The 26179-nt window shown below is 52.0% G+C and overlaps 1 protein-coding gene across 11 annotated transcripts in view; it reads right to left on the bottom strand.

The window, feature by feature from the left end:
• The window catches only part of Gatad2a (GATA zinc finger domain containing 2A), a 93233-nt gene that overhangs the window by 47553 nt on the left and 19501 nt on the right, over positions 1-26179 (bottom strand). For 4 of the 11 annotated variants that reach the window (XM_004873443.4, XM_004873439.4, XM_021250995.2 and 1 more), the window contains exon 2: positions 3350-3440. The exons of 4 other annotated variants lie outside the window; for them this stretch is intronic. Coding sequence is in view for 1 of the 7 variants with exons in the window: in XM_004873437.4 (XP_004873494.2) it covers positions 23254-23262 (9 nt within the window). In the remaining 6 variants the exon portion in view is untranslated. Of the gene's footprint in view, positions 1-3349; positions 3441-23253; positions 24811-26179 lie in introns of those variants that run through there. 3 more of the 11 variants (XM_021250996.2, XM_004873440.4, XM_004873437.4) reach the window with 3 other exon arrangements.

Genomic DNA, 26179 nt, shown 5'->3' on the forward strand with positions numbered 1-26179 from the left:
ACACCTATCCTTAGGTAAGTGACAGAACAAACTTTTCTTCCTTCACCTTGTTCCTTTTCCCACTGTTTTACCTGGAAATCCCGTCAGCACGGCACACTGACCCCTCCCTCCCATCACCCTGAGTTCGGCCCCACCCACTCGAGTCCTCCCCTCAGTACCAGGAGCCCACCCCTCTCAGCTCCACTAGTTCTGAGTGTGGTAATGAAGAGCTCCGTCACAACCCTTTTGTATTTTTCCACACTGTGTCTTTGGGATTGATTTCTAGAAGTGGAACTGCCAGCCTAAGGGGTTTGCAAATCCCATTCTGAGATCCCCAAAAGCAACTACAGTAAAGAAGGGTCCACTTCTGGTATTTTCCACCAGAAACCATGCTGGGAGTGGGGTGGGGGGCTCCCATTTTGCTTTGTTCTGGTTGGCTGGTTGCTTTGTGGTACCTGGGATTGAGCCCAGGGCCTTGACACTCAGCTACACTCTCAGCCATTTTTTAGTTTGTATTTGAGACAGAGTCTCGCTAAGTCCCTAAGTTGCCCAGGCTGGAATGGAACTTGTGACCCTCCTGCTTCAGCCTCCCAGTGTGTGCCCACTGCACACATGGATTGTGTTGTATATGGACTTTTTTTTTGGTACCAGGGATCGAACTCGGGTCCTTGCGCTTGCGCAGCAGGCGGCAAAACCACTGAGCTAAATCCCCAGCCCTGCACGCATGACTGTGACTGTCGGGAAGGCAGGTCACCACTCACACTCTGGTCAACAGGTGCCAGCTCAGTGGCACTGCACCTGCCTCGAAAGCACAAGGTCCTGAGTTCAATCCCTGGTGCTACAAAACAAAAAACTTCCCCCTTGGGACTTCTTTTGCCTGGGATTTAGCTCAGTGGTTCCACCATCTGCCCCATAAGCTCAAGGACCTGAGTTCAATCCCTGGTACCAAAGAAAGTGAGGCTGGGGATTGAAGCTCAGTGGTTCCACTGCCCGCCTTGCAGGCACAAGAACCTGAGTTCGATCGCTGGTGTGAGAGAGAGAGAGAGAGAGAGAGAGAGAGAGAGAGAGAGAGAGAGAGAGGGAGGGAGGGAGGTCAGTCATTTGTACAACTTGCTCCCTCAAGCACCTGCTTTTCTAAACCACACCCACTTATACCCTTGACACTCAGCACACAAGCGCAGTGTGTCGGAAAAGGAACAAGATCCCTGACCAGTGAGTTTCATAGGCAAACACTGTGAGTGTGAACTAAAGCAGGGAGGACACCTCTGTGCCTGTGGGTGGGTGCTGTGTGTGACCCACTGTGTGCTCTAGAAGGGAGGGGGCTGTCCGGCCTTGGGAGACAGCCCTCCCCCCATGCCCTGTGGGCAGGGTGGGGACGGGGACACCCCAGCTGACCACAGACTGAAGCTTCAACTGAAGGTGGGTGTGGGCTAGTGTGACACACCCAAGAGGGGCCAAACTGGAATTCTATAGAGAAAACCTAAAATCAATTCACATGCTACTCTGACTTGAGCATCACCAAATGCACACAAGCTGACATTTATAAATGTTGCAAAAATAACTACTGTGGGGGGGGCGGTCCGCCCTTGTGAAACCAGCCTCATGTGCATAGCTGCTCTGACTGTCCTCCCTGGTCACTGTTTCCTCTACTCATCCACGCAGCAAGTGCTAAGAGCTCAGGTCACATGCTCACGAGCTAGAGAACGGCTACCGCCCTTGCCAGGGACTGGGAGAACCATGCACCAGGCCCTGCCCTCAGACGATACCCTGGGCTGCAGAATGGGGACAGTCACTCATTCCTGGGCTGTGGGTGCTTCCGCTCTGCAAAGGAGGTGGGCCGTGAGCTGCATGGGGACTCTGCGTCCCTGTCCACCCCTCCATCGGCTGATGCCTGGCACCGTGGAATGACAGTGAAAGCACACCAGATTCTTCAGAAACTGGCAGGGACTGTGAGTCTGTCCTTGTCTCCAAAGAGCTGGGGGAGCACTGCGCAAGGCCACAGGAATATGAAATTGTGCAGCTGCATGGACAACAACCTGGTGGTGACAGGAAAGTTTAACACAGAGCTAAGATATGGCCAGCAATTCCACTCCTAGGAAGATGCTCAAAAGAATGGAACACAGGTATTCCAACAAAACCTTGAGTGTGAATGGTAAAAGCTACACTACTCACATTTAGCCAGAAAGCAGCCACAACCCAAATGTGCATCCATGGGTGAATGGGAAACAAAATGGGGACCTAGCCATACAAAGGAATATTACTCAGTCTGAAAAATGAAGTGCTAACACACTGTGCAATGTGGATGAACCCTAAGCGGGACAGAGGCAGCCAGACACAACAGGCCGTACAGTTTCATGTACATTCTCATTGATAAGAGACACCCAGAAAGGCAAATCCTGAGACAGAAAGCTAGCAAGCGATCACCAGGTGCTGGGAAGGGGGACAGGGGTGCTGATACAGTGTGTGGTTTCTTTTGGGGGTGATAAAACTGTCTGGAATTAGGTTTAACAATTCTCAAACATACCAAAACAACCACTGAAAATGTACCCTTTACATGGGCACACTGTATAATATGCAAACTGTATCTCAAAACAGAAACATTTTTAAAGCACCAGGAAAGTTTGGTTTTGTCACAACACCGTGGGACTGTCTTCCTAGCGGAAGGTCATGTGCCCACCCCTCCCCTCTAGCATAAATGGGTAAACCCTAACCCCTCACAGAACTGAGCCTTCACTTATCAGCACTGTGCTCAGAGCTGGGACGAAGCATGGGGCCAGGCAATGTGTCACAGCCTGCCAAAGGCAGCAGATGCCCGCAAACATCTCTCCACTCCATGGCCTTCTCTAGGGAGGCGGCCCTGGGCCAGGCCCTCAGGGTAGCAGGGAAAGGCCACACAGGCTTTCTGGGTTGGGATGGCTCCTGGCACAGTGCCCACGTGGGAGCTCACACAGGGGGACACAGCTTCCCAGGAGGCACAGCACCAGCGCAGGACCCTGTGCTGTGAGCAAGGAAACTTCTAAGCCTTCGGGGCAGCAATGGGAAATTACAGAACAGCCGGAGGGCAAGAGCCAACCGGCCAGCCCGGATAATCCTCTCCCACTGATCTGAACAGAGGCTGGGCCCATCCTGTTCCACCTCGGCTTTCAAATGTGAGGCAGCCAGGGAGCACAAGGTCCGAGCCCAGGGCCTCAGGGGTAACCTCAAGGGCGGCAGGTGTGCTGCAGAGAGAGCCCTACCTCCCTGTCCTCTCCAGAGATGGCTGCCAGCATCCGAAGCAGCACTTGGCCAAGTGTCCACCCCACTGACTGGGCCCTGCGGACCAGGGCAAGCTGGAGCTCTTCATGCCACAGATACTGACCCCAGCACTCACCTGCCCGTGGGGTACAGGACACTCAAGTCTTAGCAGTGGGCCATGGCTGCAGATACGTCAAAAGGCAACTCGCACCAATGCACTGACCAACCTAAACCAAAGGACAGGGAGAGAAACACTGAGTTTCTAAAGAAAGGTCTGGCACATGCTGGCAGTTTACAGTGCCTCCCACCAGTGGAAGAGCAAAACTTCAGGTTTCTACAAGGTTTGCCTCTGCTGTGATCCCCAATGAATCTCTACTGACTGTGAGGTATGAAGCAAGACTGGGACAAGCAGTAAACACTAACTAGCCAGACGCCAACTCTACCACTATGAATGGAGATGTGAGGGTGCTAAACTGCCACACATCCTGAAGCCAGATCCCTGCGACCTTTCAACTCTGAACTCAGAGCTGGGTGATTTAAGGTTCTATTCTAACAGTACTGGTGTTAATAACAAATACCGCCAACCTCAACAGCTGCTTCAGGGTGCATTCCATGCTCCTGGTCAGCGGACAGCACCATGTATCTCTGAATCCCTAGACACCCTAAGGGGCAGTCACAGGATCGTGCTAATTTTCAGGGCAGGAGTTGGACACGCTGACACTCAAGACCTTCCAGGGTTACAGAGCATGGAGGTGGCAGCCAGAGTGCATCCAGGTCTTCCCTCTAAGTTTCCTCTGCCATCACCTCCCCTAGCATCAACCCCAGGGAAACAACTCCAGGCAAATCTGGCTTTGCACTTGAGAGACATGATGGCACAAGGCATCTGGCCCCAGCCTCAGGGGTCATCCCCACAGGGTTTGCAGTGCCCAGGCATAAGGGCTACCTGCTGTCACACAGGAGAATTAAGGCTCTGGATTTGCAGGACAGGGGAAGCTCAGTGGTAGAGCAAAGCTGAGCATGCACAAAGTCCTGGGCTCCATTTCCTACACCAAAGGAAAGTGTTTGGCAACGTTGGCAAGATCCCAGAGATGGGATGGCCCCAGGCCTTCCAGTAATGGTTTGGGCTTCAGACATTCAGGCTGTAGGCCAGATCCCAGACTTCCTGCCGAATTCGAAGGGTGTCAACACCACCTCCACCTCCATTGTCACTACACCCACATGACTACCAGGAGCTCACTCTGATAGGAAACCTTTATTTTTAAACTAGGTTCACAGCAATTCACAGCTCATAGGTGGTGAGAAACACTCCCACAGGAAAACTTGTGAAATAAGGACAGCAGCACACACCTTCAGGAAGACCTCTGGGCACCACAGAGCACACAGCACCTTGTAAAGGAGGCCCAGGGCTGGTCGAGGACACAGCAAGTGCAGCTCCTCAGGAACCAGCCTTGCTGCCGCTCTGTGGTTCCACTTGGGCCAAGAACCCCGAAGGGTTCCATTAACCCTCATCCTTTGTACCCTCCACCCGGCAGGGGAAGCCAGAAGCAGGCTGGCGAGCTCACCACACACCTGCTTTGCTGCATGGAGGTCAGTACCAACAGCGACCGACCCCCCCCCCCCGCAATGGTGTCTCATGCTTCAAGCCCACGATGGTCCAGAAATGACAGCAGGTCAACAGAAAGCACCCTTCAAATTCTAAACGTGGGCCTTTTCCTGGGGTAGCAGTATGTGGTCCTACCCTGTCTCACAATGGGGGAGGTGACACAATTATGAAGGTAAACTGACAAGGGACAGCATGCTGTGTTGCTAATCCAGGACCGGGGCCAGGAAGGTGGGGTCAACACACTTCCAATTTACCATGTCCCTAAATTACTATGGATTTGGCAGGATACACCCCATCGTTAAGGCAAGGACCAGAAGCATAACGAAGTGAGCTGTATTTCTACATAGTAGTAACCAACTAGAGTTCAAACCCTCACACAAGGCATGGTGGCCCATGCCTGCAGTCTCAACTACTTGGGAGGCTGAGGCACGAGGATTACAAATTCAAGGCCACCCTGGGAAAGCCAGTGAGAACTATCTCGAAAAATAAAAGGGCCGAGAATTGAACCCAACTCTCCGTGGGTTCAATCCCCAATAACAAACCAAACCCAACAGAAAGAACTGATCTACAAGTGTAATAAAATCCCATTCAAGAATATTCAGCATAGGTGTCTCATTTCTCTGATCACCCACATTTCATTCTTGAGTGCACCCTAAAATCTCTAATAAACTTTGTCTCTTAAAAAAAAAAAGATAGCATAGCTGGGCATGGTGGTACATGCCTATCATCCCAGCCCTCGGGAGGCTGAGGCAGGAGGATCAGTGTCCTATAGTGAGTTCAAGGTCACCCTGATCTACATAGGAGGACCCTGTCTCAAAGAAGCCAAACAAACAAAAATACCCAGGAGACTTTTTTTGTAGTAATGATAAGCTGATTCTAACATTTCTGGGAAGGCTGGAGGCACAGCTCAGTGTTAAGAGTGGACACACCATAAGCAAGGCCCAGGCCTCAATCCCTAACACCAAAAAAAGAGAGAAAGGACCCAGAATCATGAAAAAGTGGGGCCAACCAATTTGAGGGACACACCCTATGGATCTCAAGACTTACATAAAGCTACAATAATCAAAACAGTGTGACACGGACACAAACCAAGTAGCTCAACAAAGAGCATGCCCATGCCCTTATGGGCAACTGATTTCCAATAAAGAAAGACCAAGCGTTCTGCTCCACATGACCACAGTGCATGGGGTACAGCACAATGCACAAGCTCTAAGGAAGCGGGAAACTTTCAGCTCTGCCACAGTTCTCCCCAGTCAGTGACAAGCCCATTCTTCTCCAATTATTCAGATTAAAATCTCACACACACACACACACACACACACACTCACACACACGCATGCACGCACTGGCCATGGTGGTACACCACTGCAGCCCCTTTCTGAGGCGTGAGGATCACAGAGTTGGAGCCCAGCCTGTCAAATTTAGCAAGACTATATCTCAGTTAAAAACCACTAGGGATGTAGTTCAGTGTAATGGCCCTGGATTCCATCCCGTTACCACACACAAAAAGGATTATTAATAATTAGTGGCAAGCCAAGCATGGTGGCACACACTCTTGGGAGGTTGAGGCAGGAGGATCATTGTGAGTTCAAGGCCAGGCTGGCATACACAGTGAGTTCAAGGCCAGTCAGAACTACACAGCAAGACCTTGTCTCAAAAAGAAAGAGGAAGAAAGAAAGAAAAAAAAAAAAGACAGACAAGGAGGAGAGGGAGGGGAAGGGAGGAGAGAAAGATTAAAGCAAGCATCCTTACCACCCAGTCCACAACCACGGCAAGCACCTCAGCCTCAACAGCGCCCACAATGCCACTGGCCGCATGGCCCTCCCTGCTGGGACAGAGGCCTCTGAGATGGGTTCTGCCTGAAGCCCTTGGCCCAAAGCTGACCCAGCACTGGGCTCTGCACTCTTCTGACCCTGGGGTCCACCTGGTACCCACCCTCTAACCATCCCAAACTTTACCTGCTCCGCTGCCACTGCACTGGCCCCCTTGGCCATGCCCTCTTACACCGCAGACACAACCTCCAAAAGGGCCTCCCTTAGGTTTTAGACAAAATCCCAGGAACTATGGCATTTCAAAATCACTGACTCCAAGAGCTGGGTGCTATGGTGTATGCATGTAGTTCCTGCTTCTTGGGAGGCTGAAACAGGAGGAACACCTGAGCCCAGGGGTTAAGGCTAGTGCAGGCAACAGAGCAAGTCCCTGTCTAAGAGAAAAGAAAACAAAAAAGAAAAACCTAACTACCATCAGGCATGATAGTAGATGCCTATAATCCCAGCTTTGGGTGACTGTGATAGAAGGATCACAAATTCAAGCTTAGCCTGGGCAACTTAGCGAGACATGTCCCAAAATAAAAGAGCTGAGAAGATCACAAGTTCGAGCCCAGCCTGGGCAGCTCAGTGACTTAGGGAGATCCTGTCTCAAAAAATAAGAGCCGAGGATGTAGCACAGTGTGAAGGCCCTGGGTTTAATCCCCAGTACAGAAGGAAAAAACAAAAAACAAAAAACCTACCACGCCACTGTCACATTTAAAAATCTAATAATCCCTTAATGCCAACACACACCCAGCCGTGCTCAGCCCTGCAGTGTCTCTCAGAAGCTGGGGCTGGAGGAAGGGTGGGAGGGGAGCTCACCCGGGCTGCTGGCTGCTGGCTGCCAGCTGCCTCTCCACTCTGCCCTCAAGCGGTAGCCCCTCCGTGCCCAACCACCCTCCACCCCTTGGAGGGACCTGGCACAGGGCAGGGCTGCATGCCTTCCTCGCCCTGGGAGGGCGCTCAGTCAGCGCCTGAGTGAAGGAGCCAGCCGGGACGGCGACGCTAAAGGACACCAGCGGAGGAGCCCTGGGCAGCGGCCCCCGTACAATTAGTGGAGAACTCACAAAGGAGCCAGACCACGCGGACCACTTAGCATTCTTAGAAGGAGGAGCGTTTCTTGAAAATAAACTGTAATCGCTCTTCATTGATACATCATTTGCACTATTTTGCCATCCACCTCCAACTAGCTGGGTTCAGAGCTTTCACTGTTTTTATTTCCAACCCGTACATTTAAAACAGTATCAAGTAACCCTTAAGTACACAATTACCAACTCACAAGCACTACCGTTCCCCTGATAAATCATTATGGCTTGGCTCTGACCCTGCACCTGGGTACTGCACTCACACAGCCTCACACAGCACCCCACCCAACAAGGCCACCTCCCCATCTGGGGGAAGAATACATTGGCGAAGGGAGCCACGGCAATCCACAGCACATCAAGTCACTCCACCGTGAAAAGCACAAGTCCTTTGTTGCCATTTTATCATCTCCCCATTAGGCTTTTAACTTTGGGGAGAGGAATACACAGCCGCCAGGCATGGTGGCACATGCCTGCCATCCCACACTTGGGAAGCTGAGTCAGGAGGACTGCCGTGAGTTTGAGGCCAGGCTGCGCTACACAGTGAGAACGAGGCCAGCCTGGATGACACAGCAAGACCCTAGACCCAGTCTCAGAAACACACAAAAAAACCTCACAGAGGAACAGCCAGACAGCAGCCGCCTGAGGAGCTCCTGAGAAGCCCCGAGGCCAGTGCAGGACAGCCTCTCTGGGACGGCCCAGCAGTCCCTGAAGGGGAGGCCTGGACAGCACAAGCTGCTACACACCTCCGTTCTCCAGTACATCTGCACTCGCCAACACGGCTGCTGTAGCTAGAACTTTTCAACAAGGTCTGTACCCAAATATTTACCACCCTGGCTCCCATCCAGTCCTGGGAAGGCAACGTGAGGCCCGACAGAGTCCAAGATGAGTCCCTACAGCAATATTCACCTTCCCCCGCCCTCCTGTAGGCCCAAAGTCCACATGTCCTGCACAGACTGGATGCCCCGCTCATAAAGGTCATGCAGACCTAGCATCTACATGGCCTAAATGTCAAGGAATGGAACATACCCAGGCAGGTCAGAAAGGGAGAAACCGAGGCAGGGCAACATCGAAGACCTGCAAGGTACAGCTGGAGGTCATGCTGCTCCAAGGATTAGTTTGGGCCAAAGATTCAGTTTTCTTAGTGCAGCATGGTGGTACACACCTGTAATCCCAGTATTCAGGAGGCTGAGGCAGGAGGATCACCATGATTTTGAGGCCAGTATGAACTACATAGTGAGATCCTGTCTCAAGAAACCACCCCCCCCACAAAAGATTGTTTTCTTTTTTCGGGGTGTGTGTGTGTGTGTGTGTGTGTGTGGGTGTGTGCTTGGGATGGACCCCAGGGCCTCAGCATGCCAGACACGCACACTACCACAGCACACTACCGCCTGCCACCTATCTGGTTTTTCTGGCGCACAGACACACCCAGAACATACTGTCTTGTCCGCTTCTGTGACCATGGCAGAGCTGAGTGGTGGTGAGGAAGATGGTAAGACTGGACAGACAAAAACACCACCTTCCTTCCATGATCGGGAGGAGGCCTCACCCTGCTGTGTGTGCTCGGCATAAAGGGCTGCTGAGGAAGGGACAGGAGGTCCTGGCACAGCACAGCACAGACAGAAGTCCAGGCAGAACCTCCCAGTGAGTCCCTGGGGAAGGGGAAGAGCCTCACTAACCCACGTCCCCAAGGAGCAGGAGAGCTGACTCTGCTGCTGCACCAGCCCCAGGGGGCCAAGGAGCCAGCACGGAGACTGGCTGCACAAGCCCATCCGTGGCAACCAGAGCTGGTGCTGTGTAGCCGCAGGGTCCTGGCCTCCACTCAAGCCAGAGGCCCGCTGGGGTGACAGCAGTATGTGCCCCAAGAGCCTTGGTGGCCTGTACCCCTCAGGCACAGTAACCACAGCCTTGGTGAACGACAAATCATCTACCCCGCACACTGAGCCAACACAGCCATTCCTGAGGCCTTACCTCCCTCCACCCCGGGCTCACAGTGGCCCTCAAGGCCCTCCCCAGTTCTGCCCCAATGTACACATGCATCTAATTTCCAAGTACACACACCACGCGCATGATTGTCATCACCTACCCTCCTCTCACTTCCTCAGGCCAACATGCCTATCTGCCCGCCTCTATCACTGGGCCTTTGCACATGCTGTGACCAAGGCCAGAAGAGTCTTTCCTTCTTCTCTTCCCACCCACTCATCTTTCACATTCAAGTGCCTGTGACTCAGGCAAGCTCTTCCCACCCGCCCCTTCCAGCACTGCGGACTGACCACTTGTCACTCTGAACATGGAAACTTCACTTGCTGGAACTTCCTATTTGACATCAAGTACAGCATACCCCCTCGAATTCACGGTTCAGAGTTCGCAGCCTCAGTCACTCACAGATTTTTCCTTACAACCTAATAATTGTTCTCAGAAACCCCAAATATCCTAATTGTTTCTTTTGGTGGGAGGTTTGCAAGTAGCCAATCCAAGAGCGTTATTCAGTTCTCCTTGCTGCTGGTTGGCTGCTGCCCTGTAACACATCCCGGGCAGATCCATGGCATTCCTGCATCTTAACAGGTTACTGTACCACATGTAGCTATCTCGAGTGATCTTGGGTTTGTTCTTAAAGCTCGAAGATCCCTAAGACGCCACCAAAACCCCCTGTACCTTCTAAGGCTTTCTTAACAGTATTTCATTAAATTAAATTACATAACTGCAGGAGACATAGTATATTTAAGGTTTAAGCTATAAAAATAGTATTTCTAGGCATTTTTCTGACCATATTTGAAGTTCATGGTTTTCCACAATTCGCAGGTGCTCCAAGAATGGGGCCTAGGGTACCCTACTAGGCTCTCTTCCACAAAACCTGCAAGCCTGTGGGAGAAAGGGCTGGTGCTCATTTCACCCAGGACCCAGCTGAACACAGAGGAGAAGAAAGGGCAGCATGGTGTCCGTTATGTGCTGTCAATACCCAACCACGATGCTTCCGCCCCAAACTCGAGACAAAAACATATGATATAAATATAAAATCATCCTTAATTAGAATAGCAAGTCAACCCCAGGAAGCATCGCCGTGGAGATAGGCAAGGCCACAGCCCCCAGGGTGCATGCGGTGCTGCCCGGCAGCTGCGCCTCCTTGCTTGCTCCAAGGTCCCAGAGGCCCGGAGGCCATGGGTCTAACAGGGCCTCCTCCCTCTGGCTGCCACTGAGCATAAGAGCTGTGCCTGGGCCAGCAGTGTCTACAACCTGCACTCACCGCCTTTCTTACTGCTGAGTTCCATGTCATCCCCACAACCCTCTGGGTACAGTCCTGGCACAGAGGGGGCACCCTGCTCACGCGAAGCCTCTGCCTCCGTGCCACTGCCCCTCTCCTCAGCATGGCTTAACTTCCCATGCCCAGCCGTGCCCAGCTCTCCCAGGGGCTAATGAAATCCACCTCCCCTGGTGGGCACCGGCCTGCATGCCTGGACCCACTTGGCCAGCCCCGGCACCAAGCGAGCTCTCCCAAAGAGGCCACTGGTTCTTACTGCTACTCCAAAGATAGCATAGCATGTCATTCCTCAAAGTCTGGCAGCTTTTACCTAGGTGGCCCTTCCGAGATTCCACCTTCACTCACCAGCAGCTGCCTGGGCCATCCACACAGCAGTTCAAAAATGCAGAAACCTCATTCTTTCAATGTCCAGAAACCAACGTCCCTGGCTCTTTAGAAGTGTTTTAAGGAAAAAAAAAAAAAAAAAAAAAAAGTGTTTTAAGGGTTGAATACTGAGGAGGCTCAGTGCGTTGTAATATCAAAGGACACCTAAAAGAAATGTCACAAAAAAGGAAGTAACTTTCCCACTAATGATGAGAATCTAGGAACTGGTTTTCCCTTGTGATACTATAAACTACCTATCTGGTCTCCCACGATCCTGAGAGTCTCCAAAGTGACTCTGTCCTGTAGACATGGAGGCCGCCCAGAGGAGGCTTCACAGAGGAGCTGTTCAATGAGAAAAAAAACAACGGAGGGAGCTTTTAGCCCCCCTCCAACTTCCAGGGAGGGGAGCAGGGCTGCTGGTCACCCATGCCCGGGGATGGTGTCCCTCCTACTTTATTGAGCCCCCATAAAACCCTAAAGGATGGGATTCGGAGCTTTTTGGCGGGGGACATGTAGCCACTCCTGGAGGGCAGTGCCCCGGAGAGGCCACGGAAGCTCCCACCCCTTCAACATGCCTGGCCCTGTGTTTCTCTCCATCTGTGTCCTTTCTGCAAGGTCAGAGATGCAAGCACAGCATCTCCCTGAGTCCTGGGACCCACAGTGGCAAACTAACCAAACCTGAGGAGGGACCATGTGTTCAGCCAGTCAGTCGGAAGCACAGGGAAAACCAACGGGGGCTTGCAACGGGCACATGTGGCATGCGTGGAGAGGGCCAGAACTGAACTTAGGTAGAGGGCACCCAGCAGGTGTGAGCTGTGAAGGGCGACTCGCCTGTACTGGAGGTCACGGAAGAGAAGCAGGCTCTCCCCAAGGGCCCCACTCCCTTCTGTGAGAACACCCAACACACTGGCTTCCTGGTTCTGGGAAAGGAGAAACACCTGCGATCCCCAAGCAGTACACCAGACAGCTCTCAGATGTTTTGGTGTCCTCTGAAGATTTCGGAAGTCCTAGGGTCACCCCACCAAGCTGGAGGAAGTGTATCCAGGCCCCACCGCTGGTACTGAAGAGCCCCTCAGAATCTCTGCACTCCAGCTCTCCGCCCAAGTTATGTTACAATGAGCCTTCTGGAACCACTGGCCTGTTTCTAATCCTCTGGACCTGGACAAGACAGGCCCCACTGTGAGCACCTCTCTCTGCCCCTGTCCCCAGCCAAGACTTGAAGGAGAGAGAAGATGCCCTCATGACAATGCAGGGTACTTCTGAATGCAGAAAAGTTCCATTTTTAAAATTATAAATGTACACAACATAAAATTTACATCTTAATCATATTCAGTGTACAGTTCTCCAACATCACAACGTTCACCATCAGTGCGCAACCCTCACCACCCATCTCCGAATTTTTCGTGTAAAACTGAAACTCCATTCCATGAAGCACCTCCCCTTCCTCCAGCCCCTCCCACCCACCATTCTACTTCCTGTCTCCATGACCATGACAATGACAGGGCCTCCGCAGATGGGGTCACTCGATGTGTGCCCCCTTACTCTAATTACTCAGCAGGTCTTCAGGGCATGTAGAGCCACATGCATCACTTTCATCCTCTGGGGCCAAAGTCTGTAGAGAAGGAATACCTGGGGCTGTTAGAGCCACAGCACAAAATGGGGCTCTCCAACCCCCGCTCCCTGCCCAGCGCTGCCCCCTACATGCTCCACTATCACCCAGTCCACCCCTGGAAGTAAGCTGAATAAAAGGCACTGGAAACGCTTTGCATGGTGAGACAGGAGCAACATGTGAAGACCTTCAACTTGGCCTGCCTCGCCCCAGCTCAGCACTGACAAGGCCTCCACCTCTGTGGACACACGTGCTCACCCTCCTCTCAGAGCCATAAGCCAAGAAATGCCAGGCAGGCAAGCAGAGGAGAGGACCTGAGTGGAAACTGCAGGCAGCACTGCCCACCACAAATCCGCTCCCTGGAGCACATGGGCCAAGCCTGAAGACCCTTCCACAGACCCACTCAGGAGTAGCCCTGAGCATCCATCACATCCAACTCCAGCAAGGGAAACCCGGAACAACCAGCCAAACAGAGCACCCACCAATCAATGCCACTGACAGAGAAAACACTATGGCCCCGCCATTGTCACTCCTGAGTCCAGAGCCCCAAGCCAGCCCACCTCAGAGGCACGGCCAGGCCCACACATAGCCAAGTCCTTGGATGCAGCACAGTAACCACTCAAGTGACCCCACAAGAGGCACCCAACTTGCACAAGGGGGCAGGTGTTTCTTTGCCATGAGTTTCAGACTGGAAATGCTAGGACAAGAGCTCCTGAGTAGAGGAGGGAGATGCACGAATCGGACTGCCTGGGGTCCCCACTGGTTCGCCTTGGCAAGCCAGCAGTCTCTCCCAAAAGATACCATGGGTGTGACCAGCGACTGCAAAGCATGCAAGGTCTTTCTGGGATGAACCTGCAGGGGGAAACTGGAGAGAGGCCAGCTGAGTTGCCTGGTCTAGTGAAATGAGGTGAGTTTGAGAGGAAGATCACAAAAAGACCCAACTGCAGAAGGCACTACTGCACCCTCACAGGACATCACAGGAAGTCCACACAGCTGCCAGCTCCCTCTCCGCCACGGCACCCCCCAGGAGGCCGCACATGGGTCAGCCTCTCTCCTGGCTGTACCAAGAGCACAAAGACAGAATGCATCCCAAGCAGGCACTGCTCTATACAAACAGAGACCTAGGCCTGTGGGAAAAGAACTCAAGGTCCTGAATCCAAACAAGAGCCACAGTGGGGCCAGAGATTTAGCTCAGTGGTTCCAGCGCCTGCCTCGAAAGCGCAAGGTCCCAAGTTTGATCCCCTGTACCAAAAAAAAAAAAAAAAAAGCAAAAGCCACAGTGGAAGTTACAGTAACATTTTATTATAATGTCCAAGATGAAACTGACAACTGTATCTTTTTTGGTTTGGTTTGGTTTTAGTGGTACATCCCCAGACCTTTTTTATTTTTAGACAGGATCTTGCTAAGTTGCTAAATTGGGTTGGAACTTGCAGTCCTCCTGCCTCAGCCTCCCAGAGCACTAGAATTACAGACATGCACCACCATGCCTAGTTTATTTTTCCCCACTGGTGCTGGAGATGGAACCCAGGGCCTTGTGCATGCTAAGCCAGTACTTTACCTCTGAATCACATCCCCAGCCGGAGACTGACTACTCTGTATAGTCAGCAAAAACAAGTACTGCTACAGACCCCTAACCAAAGGCACACACAGGAGCAGACCACAGAGCCTCCCGGAAGACCAGTTCTCACCCGTAACCCCCTTCCCACCAAGGAAGGCATGCATGTGGCACTCTGGTATTTCTTGGGTGCCTGCTTAGGACAGAGGTGCACCCCATGAGCCCACTGCAGCTGGACAGACCTATGGCCTCAGATGACCCCTGTCACATTTATCCCCAAGGGTCCTCCAGGCTGGCAATGGAAGACAGGGAAGCAAGTGACTGAGGTCAGCTGGCTGCATCTAGGGTACCTGAATTCAAGTCTGGAGACACCAATGAGGACCAAAGCAAGCAACAAAGTCAGGGCCACCCACCCATAGATGCCCTGGGCACCTCCGAGTCCAGTTCAGGATGAGAGAGGACTCAGCAGGGCTCCCTGTCCCTGCCCTTTGTCCCCACGTGGCCCACACGACCTGCATGGCCTATAACATGAGATTCTCAAAATCCAGTCTGACACCTCTCAGATACGCAACAACCTACAACCTTCTGGCCACTCACGCTTCCTTGGTTAAGGGGTACAATTCAATTTCTTTGACCATGAGATATCAAGTCAGTCAAACACGACCTGGTAAATTCTCAGATTTGGCTAGGGCCATGAACAAACCAGCCACAGCACCGACAGGCCCGACTGATGGAGCATGGACCCCTGGGGAGGGGGGCTCAGCCTAGGAGAAGCCAGAGTCCCACAGCTGTGCCCCAGGTCCTGGCCAGTGAGCTGGTTCTAGTCCCAGATGGCAAACACAGAAACCACAAGACTAAAATGCTACCACGTGTTGCAGCCAGGGTACAGTTCAGCAGCAGAGCACTGCTTAACACGCACAAGGCCCTGGTTCAATCCCCGGCATGCATACGCTCACACACTACAAGGTCAGGAAACTATAATGATGGTGACATCCATCAGGCAACCATGGCCAAATCATTAAGAATCAAAACTACAAGGATGTAAACAAACTCCCTAACTTCTTAACTTTTCAGACAATAACAGTATGAGCAGAGGATGCAAGGGCTCCTCAGTGGCTGTTTCACAGAACCCCAACTCTCCTCACCACCACCACACCCAGCCCTTAAAGAGTAAACTGAGGCCAGGGTGGGTAAACTTAGGCTGGGGTGGAGAAAGAAGAGCCTCCCTGAGGCCTCAGACAAGGCAAAGAAGAGATGAGGGTGGGCTGCCCCCATTTCTCTGGATGTCAGAACTTGCCGGGCCCCTATCTGGACATCTCCACCACTTAATCCTCACACGAGAGACCTGAGGTCCCAGCCTTCCCAGGGTGCAGAGAGGACGAGCTAAGTGGACACAGATCCCTGCCAGCGGGGCAGCGTTTTGCTTGCCATGGCCAAACAGCCAGCATTAGGGAGCAGCAAGGAAGGCCTGGAGCCTCGAAACACCCTGAGCTTCTGCCTCAAGTGGGAGCTTCCCTTGCTGCGGGCAGTTCCAGTACTAAAACAAGGTGCAATGAAAATTTCACACCACTGTCTGCCTTAAAACCAGTCTGAAGAAATGTAAAGGCCATAAAGTCTTTGTACCCTCAACAACTTTGTCTGCATCAGAGACTCAGCCCCAGAAAAAGCCAGGGGACCCACAAAAAGCAGGGCTGCACCACACAAAACCCACATCCAACAAGGACAAGGGAGCCTTTCTTCCCCTTGCACAATGCAGAAGACACGGCCGGAGCACTCAAACACAAGCACAGGAAACACACTGCCCCACGTGCATGCACGCACACACAAGGTCAATGACATAGAAAAGCAGGACACACACACAGGGCTTCCACACATGCATGCATATGCACAAGCATACATACACACATGAGCAAACACATGAGCACAGGCACACACGTGTGCAAACTCTGAACTCCACACTCCTAGGCACTCTGAGATGATGTTAGATTGGGCATCCCAGAGAAGCATGGCTGTTAAAGATGATCAGCTCCGAAGCAGCCCACAAAGTCCTTCTCACTCAGGTCTCAGCGACACAGTCCCAGCTGGACAACCCCACCACGCGCAAGTCATTCTCTGGAAATCTACCTAGACAGGCAAAGGGACAGACAGTAAGAGGGAAGGAGGGAGCAGGCTCCGTGGCACACACCTGTAATCCTAGCACTCGAGAGGCTGAAGCAGGAGGATCAGGAGTTCAAGGCCAGTCTGGGCTACACAACACTCTGTCTCAAAAATCCCAAAACCAGGGCCTGGGATTTGGCTGAGTGGCACTGCGCCACGCCTGCACAACATCCTGAGTTCAATCCCCAATACAAAAAAAAAAAAATCCCAAAAGCAGAGGGAAGGAGGGAAAGGGCCTGGCTTAAGGTGTTTCCTCATTGTCCACCCTCAAGGTTCTCTCCTTGACTCTTGCCGCCCCAGCTGCTCATCTCACAGAGACCCAGGTCCTACCTGTCACTCCAGCACCCTCATCAGCATGAGCCCCAAGCTCTGCCTATCTGTCCCCAAGAGATAGGTGGCTGCTCCTCTGCCACCCTTCAGTGCAGGAGGTCCAGGTCTCCTGCTGCGTCCTCATCAGCAGGAAGGGGAGGCTTCATCCTTCACTGGGAAAGCTGCTGCTGGGCTCCCAGGTTCAGACTGAAACCCACTTACGAAATGCTGGGGACATCAAAAGAATCATCTTTAATGTTGATAAGAGATATTGTTACTAAAGGAGGAAAAGAAGTAACTGGCTACCAATTACTGAGTTCTTCTTTTGGTGCCCGGCAAGGCACCAGCACTTTACATGCCTGGCTTCATTTAATCCTCCTAACCACAGAGCCAAGCACTGCCATCAACACCCAGGAGGTACTGCCAGGTCACATGAGCACTGCCATGACTGCCGGCTCTGGGCAGCACACATCCCACACGCTTCACAGGGGCGATTACCACTGAAACCCCACCCGACAGAGGAGAACACTGAGGCTAGCAAACACTGGCAAGGACGGTGGGGAAACTGGAGGCCACATCAACTAGTACAGCCAGGACAGAACTCAAAACATCAACAGGCTGGCACAGGACCCAGCGATACCACTCCTCGGCACACACCCACAGGGACCACAGCCGGCACACCACAGGGCACGGGTACAGCCATGTGTCGAGCACTACTCACAGGGGCCAAGCACGGGAGCAGCCTAGGGGCCCATCCACAGACGTATGAAGAAACGGGCTACATACACCCAGTGGAGTATCTCCCAGCCAGAGAACGAAGTCACGTTACCTGCAGGAGTGGACAGACTAGAGATCATCACACTACACTCAGAAAAACAATTCTCACGTTTTCTCTCAAATGTGGAAGGGGGGGCAGGTTAAGAAGGGAGATTATAAAAGAAAAAAGATTCAGAGGGGAGGATGGACGAGGGAGGGTAATGAGGAAAAGCCATGATCAAACCACGTTACATGCATATATGAAAATGGCACAGTGAAACTCATTATTCTGTATAATTAATACACAACAATTAAACAAGTGAAGTTAAGAGAAGTTGAGGCAACCGTGCAGAGTCACACAGTTAATAAATCAACCTGGCTGGGGTGCAGCTCAGTGGTAGAGTGCTTGCTTGGCATGTGCAAGGCCCTGGGTTCCATCCCCAACACTGCAAAAATAAAAACAAAATTTAAAAACTCAATGGTCACCCAGACCCAGGCTGAGGCTCAAATCCAAATGACTGCCATTGGCTCAGGGACAATCTGGCTCCGACAGCTGGATGCTCCCAAGGCACAGGATCACCACAGACCCAAGACCCCAGTCCATGCGGCCCTAACTCTTTACTGGACCTAGGAAACTCCCAGGGAGCAAGCACCAATGTGCACAGCACATATCCTGAGGATCCTGCAGCAGATTCTTTGACCGGTCAAATCCTTCTCTTTTGTAAAAGGCACTAAAACCCTCTATGCACACAACCAATCCCCTGGCCTCTATTGACAAAACTCCTATTTCTAGGCCTCCACCTGCCAGCCTACAACCAAGGGAAGGGGCCTGTGTCATAAACCAGGACCAATTTCCATCTTCCTCTCCAACAAGATGTATGCACAGGGCCCACCTGCTCAGGACACCACAGGAGCAAACCAAGGTCTGCACAGTGAGCTGCAGTGTGTGCAGATCCCCTCCTTCCCCTCAGCAGCAGTCCCTGTGAGCCAGTGAACACGGCAGGACAGACCAGCAGGCAGAGAACAGGTGCCCAGGCTACTGACACAGAAGGGGGCTCCAGGTCGGCAGATTTTGATCTGCCTCCACCTGGGGCCTGGGGTCTGGGGGCTGCAGCAGTGGCCAGAGCACACCCTAGCCGTTCACACTCAAATTATCTGGCGCTCACCCTCTTCCAATCCCCATCAGTACACTGACTAAGACTCGCTGGTCATCAATCAGATGTGAAGTCGTTTTTATCCAAGTGCCAAATCCTCTAGGCTCTTCTCTTTCCTGTGACCCTTAACCCCACCACACACATTCTCAAAACTAGTATCATGGCTGTGGGACACCCATCTGTCTTCCCCCCAAACTTGGCCAGAAGAGCCAGGATTTGAAAACATTTGAGCAATGCCCAAGACAACACAACTTCCCCAAACCAGCAAGCAACAGCTGTTAGAATAATTCATGTGTATATTTCAGAAGTATCTTAATCACCCTAAATCTCTGGAAAACTAAAACTTCAAGCCGGAAAAATCCTCAGAATCTAGAAAATGCAGGTTCCAAACAGCTCCCAGTGCTCAGGAATCACGTAGAGCTTCTTCTAGATCCTCAAATTACTAGAGAGCTCTTTCCCAGACTAAGGTCCAGTCTGGTTTGTTTGGTTTTGTTTGTTGGTTGGGTTTTTTTGGTGCCGGGGATCGAACTTGGGACCTTGCTCTTGTGAGGCAGGTGGCAGAACCACTAAGCTAAATCCCCGGCCCTACTAAGGTCCAGTTTGGGTCCCTGTAACTTCCATCCGTCCATCACTACTTTTTTTCTGTGTGAATGCAATGTCCCTCAGATATCTTATTTGTTCAACTGTAATTTATCGCATTTTCGTCTAACACAAAGCACTGCAGCCTGGGGAGGGGACATACAAGGACAGATCAAACTCTACACTCCCACCCTGAGCCCTCTCACAAGACACAGACAGACATGCCCTGTGCCTGCTCACTGTCCTTCCCACGCGGCACCTCTCACTCTACAGACCTGCAGTCTTGAGGCCCATGTCCCCCCAGCCCCTGCCCAGCTGTCTGTCCTTGCAGCCCGCCTCAAGCGTGCCAGCTTTACGGCACCCATCCCATCTTCCTGGGTGCTGAGAGACTCGGGCAGGCAGGAGCCATCTCACCCATCGCAGGACCCAGGGGCTTGACAATGGCCAGCAGGGAAGGCACTCAACAGTTGTTAAAACCAACGATGAACTGTCCTCAGCTCTGGGATCCACTTACTCCCCACCCATCTTCCTGCAGGGTTCTGGCACCTGTTCCTCCTTTTTACTTATCCCTGTCAGGCAGATTCAAGGCCACATCACCTCAGGCCTGCCTTTTGTCAGTGGCTCTTTCCTCCCCACTGGGTTCCCTGCCCAATTTGGTCTTTTTTTTTTTCTTTTCTTTTCTTTTCTTTTTTGGTACCAGGAATCAATCTCAGGGCCTTTCACTTGCCAGGCAGGCACTGCGCTGCTGAGATACAACCCCAGCCTGTCCCTGCCCAATCCAAAGTGATGCGCTCCTGCTCAGAAACCTTTCCAGGCTCTCCTGGCCTAGGGTGAGAAAGTCTCAGCCAGGCATGGTGGCGCACACCCATCATCCCAGCACTCAGGAGGCCGTGCAGAGGCAGGAGGGTCACCATGAGTTCTAGGCCAGTCTGGGCTGCATAGTGAGACTCTGTCTCAAAAAAAGAAAGTCTCCTATGTAAGGTCATCAGCAACAATGGGAACACACAGCATAACCCACACATCTTTCCACAAATGCTGAGTCCCTAGAGGAGAGGTCCCAATTTCATCCTTCCCAGCTGCTCCTCAGGACTTCTCCACAGGAACCACACATGTCCTGAGACCAATAAACCCTCTCCCCAGAATGACTGGGATGGAGAGTAGATGCCCATCCTCTACACGGCATGGCATGTAATAAAAATCCCATCTGTACAGCGCACTGGAGGAAAACATGGCCACTCAGCCCGCAGAGCTGGCTGGGGGCTGGGGCCACCTGGCCACAAGGCCATATCCTTGTCACCAACCCATCCACTGGCTAAGAAACTCTACTTATGCGGCAGCACACACCTGTAATCCCAGCACTGGGAGGCTGAGGCACAAGGATCACTGCAAATTCGAGGCCAGCCTGGGCTACACAGTTCAAGACCAGCCTGAACTGCATAATGAGATCCTGTCTCAAAACAACAATAACAACAACAACAAAATTCTGCTTAGGGAAGCGCACAGCCAGCAGCACAGCACTCTGGTAATGCAAAGGCCTGGATACACTGCACTCCATGGGGCCCTGCCCAGATAGGGGAGGCCCTTAAAGGTCAGGGATCAAGTTTTCCTTTCCGGTGTCAGGGGTTGAACCCAGGTCCTCAATGCATGCTAGGTGAGCACTTCACTCTAATTGTTTTAAGCAATTTAAGTTTCCTTTTCCCTTCTTCTAAAACAAGGTAAGACCCAAGCAGTTCCCGTCACCTCAAACGTCACAGAGGGCGGGTGCACATGTGTCTCTGAGTTGCTCGCTCAGCACTGACCTCCCTTCCTAGGTGGCCACCTTTCCACTTTTGCTGTCTTTTCTGGCAGTCACCTGATCTGATCTGTGGAAAGAGGAACCCCTTCCACTCCCCTAGGGCACAAGCAATCCTGAGCTCAATCCTGAGCCTCAAGCTGGGCTTCCCAACAGGCCTCCTGGAACCTGCTGCCACCCTCCACCACCTTCCTCTAAACAAAACCCATCCAATCCCCTCAACCAGTTCCCCTGTGACACTGTGTGAAGACACTCCAGCAGCCAGAACAGACTCTCCCAAATAGAAAGGATGTACAGAAAATGATCTCCCATAATGTTTTAGGAGCCGGCATCCTCGGCAGAATGGAAAGGCCACACTAGCCCTGGAGCAGCATGCCGAACCCCCGGAGCCCAGTCTGGGGTCTGCTCCTCCCGTTTCATTAGCTGCTCCTCTGTGTCTTGAAATGGTTGCCCATCCATTACTGAAGGATGTTTCCAAGTTAAGTGCAGTTATATTTTTAATAATGGACAGGAAAGATCAGTTTTATGCTCTTAAAACTTAAAACCATGACCCACTGGATTCCAGGACAGAAGACATGGCTGGAGCCACTTTCTCAAGGCAGCCCTGAGTCACTTCTTCCTCCCTGTGTCCTGTCCCACCCTCATCCAACAGACACCACGACCACAGGGCTCCAAGGACGAGGCCCTAAGGAAGGAAACTGGCCAGTGGGCTGGGACAAATAAAGTGAGGAAGCTAAAACAAAACAAAATTAACGAAGCCATGAATATCTCAGTGACAGCAACAGAGATCAGAAGGAGCAGGGAGGCTCCCGGAGGAAACAGAGCCACATTCTCATTGCTTCTGAAGTCAGTACTGGACAGGCCATTTCCACTTGCACCTCAGGTTCCAGTTTGTGACAGGAAGGGCTTTCAGTCTCATAGTGAAGTGTACCTGCCAGGTGCTGAGTGAAGCAGTAGAGCGTACAGAAGTGCAAGTCCAGGTGAACTCTAGATTTGTCTGCAGCCTATCAAAAATAGTTACATTTCTAATGCTACAGCCTGAAAAATACAAACTGACTGCATGGCTGCAATCATGCTCTGTGCGTTACCAGCAAGAAAACTGCGAGAGCAGCCCAGGCAACTCCTATAGCTGACACCTGAGGCTCCCACCTCTTTTCCAAACTTCAGCAGAAATGTCTCTTGTATAGCTGGAAACAAACAAGAAAAAACTCAACCAAACTTCACTACAGGTTTGGAGAGGGGAGGCAGGAGACAGAAGACCCACTGGGAAAGATTGGTACAAACAGCTGGGAAGATTGGTACATCAAAACAAGGGAGGCCCGGGGATTTAGCTCAGTGGTTCCGGCGCCTGCCTCGCAAGCCCAAGGTCCCGAGTTCGATCTCCGGCACAAAAAACAAGGGTGTTAGGAAAATACCAATACACTGGGAAACTCTCCCCAGGTTGCAGTAGATCGAGGAGAATCCCAAAGAGGGAGCTAACTACAAGCCCTCTGAAAAAGCCACCACTACTGAAGAAGTTGGCATTAAAAGCCCAGATGCTCGACACAGTGACACCCGCCTGTCATCCCAGCACTCTGGGAGGCTAAGGCAGGAGGATCAAAACTTCAAGCCCCGCCTGGGCAACTTAGTGACCCAACAAGACAGTCTCAAAACAAAAAGGGCTAGAGACATAACTCAGCACAAAGGTTCTGGGTGCAATCTCCAGGACCACAAAAGAGGGGTTAAAAAAAAAAATCCCAAGATGAGTATAACTATTATGTATCACAAACATATACTGGGCCGGGGATGTAGCTCAGTGGTTTCACCACCTGCTGCGCAAGCGCAAGTACCCGAGTTCGACCCCCAGTACCAAAAAAAACAAAAACAAACATATACTAATGAAAAGGAAACTTTTAAAAAGCCCAAAAATATTACATGAGACAACAGAATATGAAACTCAGGCGAGAAAGTGGAGTCCTGGTGTTCCATCAATGAACACAAGTCCTGAGGGCAGCACAGGCCCCATGGGACTCACCAATTTCATCACAGCTTCAGGCCAAGATTCCAGTCTGCCACGCCACTCTCCTGATCGAACATCCTGCTTCACCACCCAGCAACTGGAAAATGGAGGTGGCAACAGCACACTTTCGAGAACTTGCTGGCAATGACCCTGCCCAAAACACACAAGAAAACTAAAATTCTGTTGTCAACTACCACAAAAATCCACACCTGGAAACTCAAATGACAGAAACAAGGCCCTGAAATCTGCTCCCTTGAGGTAGTAAGAATGCGTTCAATACAATGAACAGCTGAGTCCAGGGCTCATGGCACAGAGCAGCTGTGAGGGGAGGCAACGCTAAATTGGGATTCAAAGCAGGCTTGGGGTGGGCCACAGTGCTTCCCACTTTCCTCCTGGATAGCCTGACTGACTTTCTAGGGGAGCCCTCCCCGAGGCGAGTTCTGACACCCGCATCGTTAGCTGGCAGTGGGATTCTGCTATAAAGGCCTCACTCCTCACTGCGTGTGCCGAGTGAGTCGTGGGACCAGGGCAGCATGGAGTTGTCTTGCAGGAAGAGGAGCTGTGGCTCTGCAGTGAACAGAGAAGCAGAGGCCGAGAGCCCCAGCTGCGCGCAGCCATCCCAAGAGCTCAAAGATACTGTCCACACCAGCAGATGACAAAGCTGAGGCCAAGGGGCCAGGCAACCAGCCCAAGGCTGGAAAGAGGTAACTGTAAGCACTCAGGACAAAGCCAGATCTGTCTGACACCCAAACAAGCTCGAGCACTCAAGTCTAGAAGGGAATCAGCTCTCCCGGTGTCACTGCACACCACCCACAACCTGCTCCCAGGCCTGCTCCCAAAGGCAGGATCCATGACAAGGCTGCCTGGCAAACAGCCCCCACCTCACAGGTCCAGAGTCCCTCAGGCAGGACACCATCCGGTGTCAGCAGGCGGCCCCAAGACAGGATGGGCCCAGGTCCCACATGTGGCATCACCAAGGCAACGCAGGTAGCTCTCCTTGTAGGGGTCTTTGCCTTTTTTCAGGGACACAGAGGGAGGCTGTGGCACAAAGCAGAGGAAAGGTTCCAAAGGACACAGATGAGACAGTGAGAGTCCGTCCTATAAGAGGGGAGGGCCCCACATAGGCAGCGTAGCACCTACACACTCACACCTGGCACTCGGGCGCACCACTGCTCTCATTACCTGTGCCTACCATGGTCTCTCAGCATGGACAGCAAACCACCCGCTCACAGAAATGGAAACCAAAAGGCACAGTCAGCAAATCCAGTCACTAGGAAGTGACCTGCAGTGTGGACACCCGAGGCCAAGCCAAGGCCAACAGAGACACAGGTGCCACTTCAGGGACCCGCTGCCCAGGTCAACCTAGGCAAACACCAGGTGGCACTGGACTTGGAGCTGCCTCCATGGCATAGGAGGAACTGTTCTGCCACTGTAACACAGGAGTATTCTTTTCTTTTTTTTTAACAGTCCTGAGAACTGAACCTAGGACCTTTGCCTGGAGCTCCATTTTAACCTTTTTTATTTTTTGAGACAAGGTCTCTCTAAGTCACTGAGTTGTCCAGGCTGGACTGGAGCTTGTGATCCTCCTGCCTCAGCTTCCCAGGTTGCCAGGATTACAGGCGTGTGCCACTGTGCCCAGCCCACCAGAGTCTCAAAGTATGCTCAGAGATATCCTCTCTTTTAGGCTGAGTCAAGTTTCAAGGTTCAAACCAAAAAATCTGACCAGCAAGACAGCCCAGAGACAGAGAGCTACAGGAAGAAAGGCTGAGCAGAGCAGACTTTCTCTCCAACTCTGCAGGACCGATCCCAACCCCACCCACAGCTCCGCCTCCCTATCTTTAGGGAAGACAAGCAGCCTGACCAGCCTAAGGCCTCTCACTCCCACCTCAACCTGCCGCTAGCCCCTCAGAGGCACTGCCCACCTCCTGCCAGCACATCTTCCCCTCCCTGTCTCACATGTCGCTTCTATACTTCGCAAAGCCCTTAAGAAACTCTTGAAGCCAGGAATCAGCACAGAGGGCAAGTCCCTGCCAAACTTACCTGTGAAGCGAGGGTGAAGAGTGAAAGGTGGGTGCAGCAGCTCACAGAAAAGCAGCAGGGGCCCTGGCTGCACCCACGTGAGCCTTCTTACCAAGGTCCTCTCCCCTCTCCCCTGGAGGGTTTCAGAGGATTCCCAGTCATTTCCTGAGGCCTCCTTCAGGTATACTATTGAAATAAGTTCCTTTGTCTTCTAAAAGACTAACCTACATTTTCATCAGACAAAAAGAGGTCACAAATACAACCTGGAAAGCGCAAGGCGGGGGAGGGGCAAGCCCAGAATCTGACATTCTCTCAACAAAGTCCTGAATCATGCTTGTGGGAATCCACAGGCAGGCAGAATCTGTCTCCCACGGTACACTGTTTCTGAGACCATCACTTCTATCTCGCTGTGATCACTTCAAGACCCCTTTTTTATGTCAACCTTAACACACTGCCTGTCTAATTCAATTCAAAGAGGTAGCTTCACAGTTAGTGCATAAAACATGTTTTCCTTACCTGGAAGAACAGCCATCTGAGGCCAGGCTGCCTTGGTTACCTCCTGAAACAGTTCAGATAATTCCAGAGCATCCATTCTAACACACGACCACACTTCGCAGGCAGCACAGTTCAGAAAGCCCTAACTATGACACTGACAACTCGTTCTTCCAGCTCTGCTGCACTTCCCAACTTGTGGGTGGGGAGGGAATCCCAGCGATGTTCAATTACCCTGGGACAGCTGCTTGCTTGGGAAGACTTCACCTATAGCCTGTTTCATAATCTATTTGCTACAGCGAGCATAAATTAACTCAATTAGCAGGGGAGAGAAAGGTCTAGGGCAGTGGTGGCGAACCTATGGCACGCATACCACAACAAGGTGTTTTTTAACACTGACAGCTCTAAAAGATTCGCCATCACTGGTCTA

This window comes from Heterocephalus glaber, unplaced genomic scaffold, assembly GCF_053883595.1.
Source record: "Heterocephalus glaber isolate CG9 unplaced genomic scaffold, H.glaber_assembly_v1.0 deba00001761, whole genome shotgun sequence".
In the NCBI taxonomy this organism is placed as follows: Eukaryota; Metazoa; Chordata; class Mammalia; order Rodentia; family Bathyergidae; genus Heterocephalus; species Heterocephalus glaber.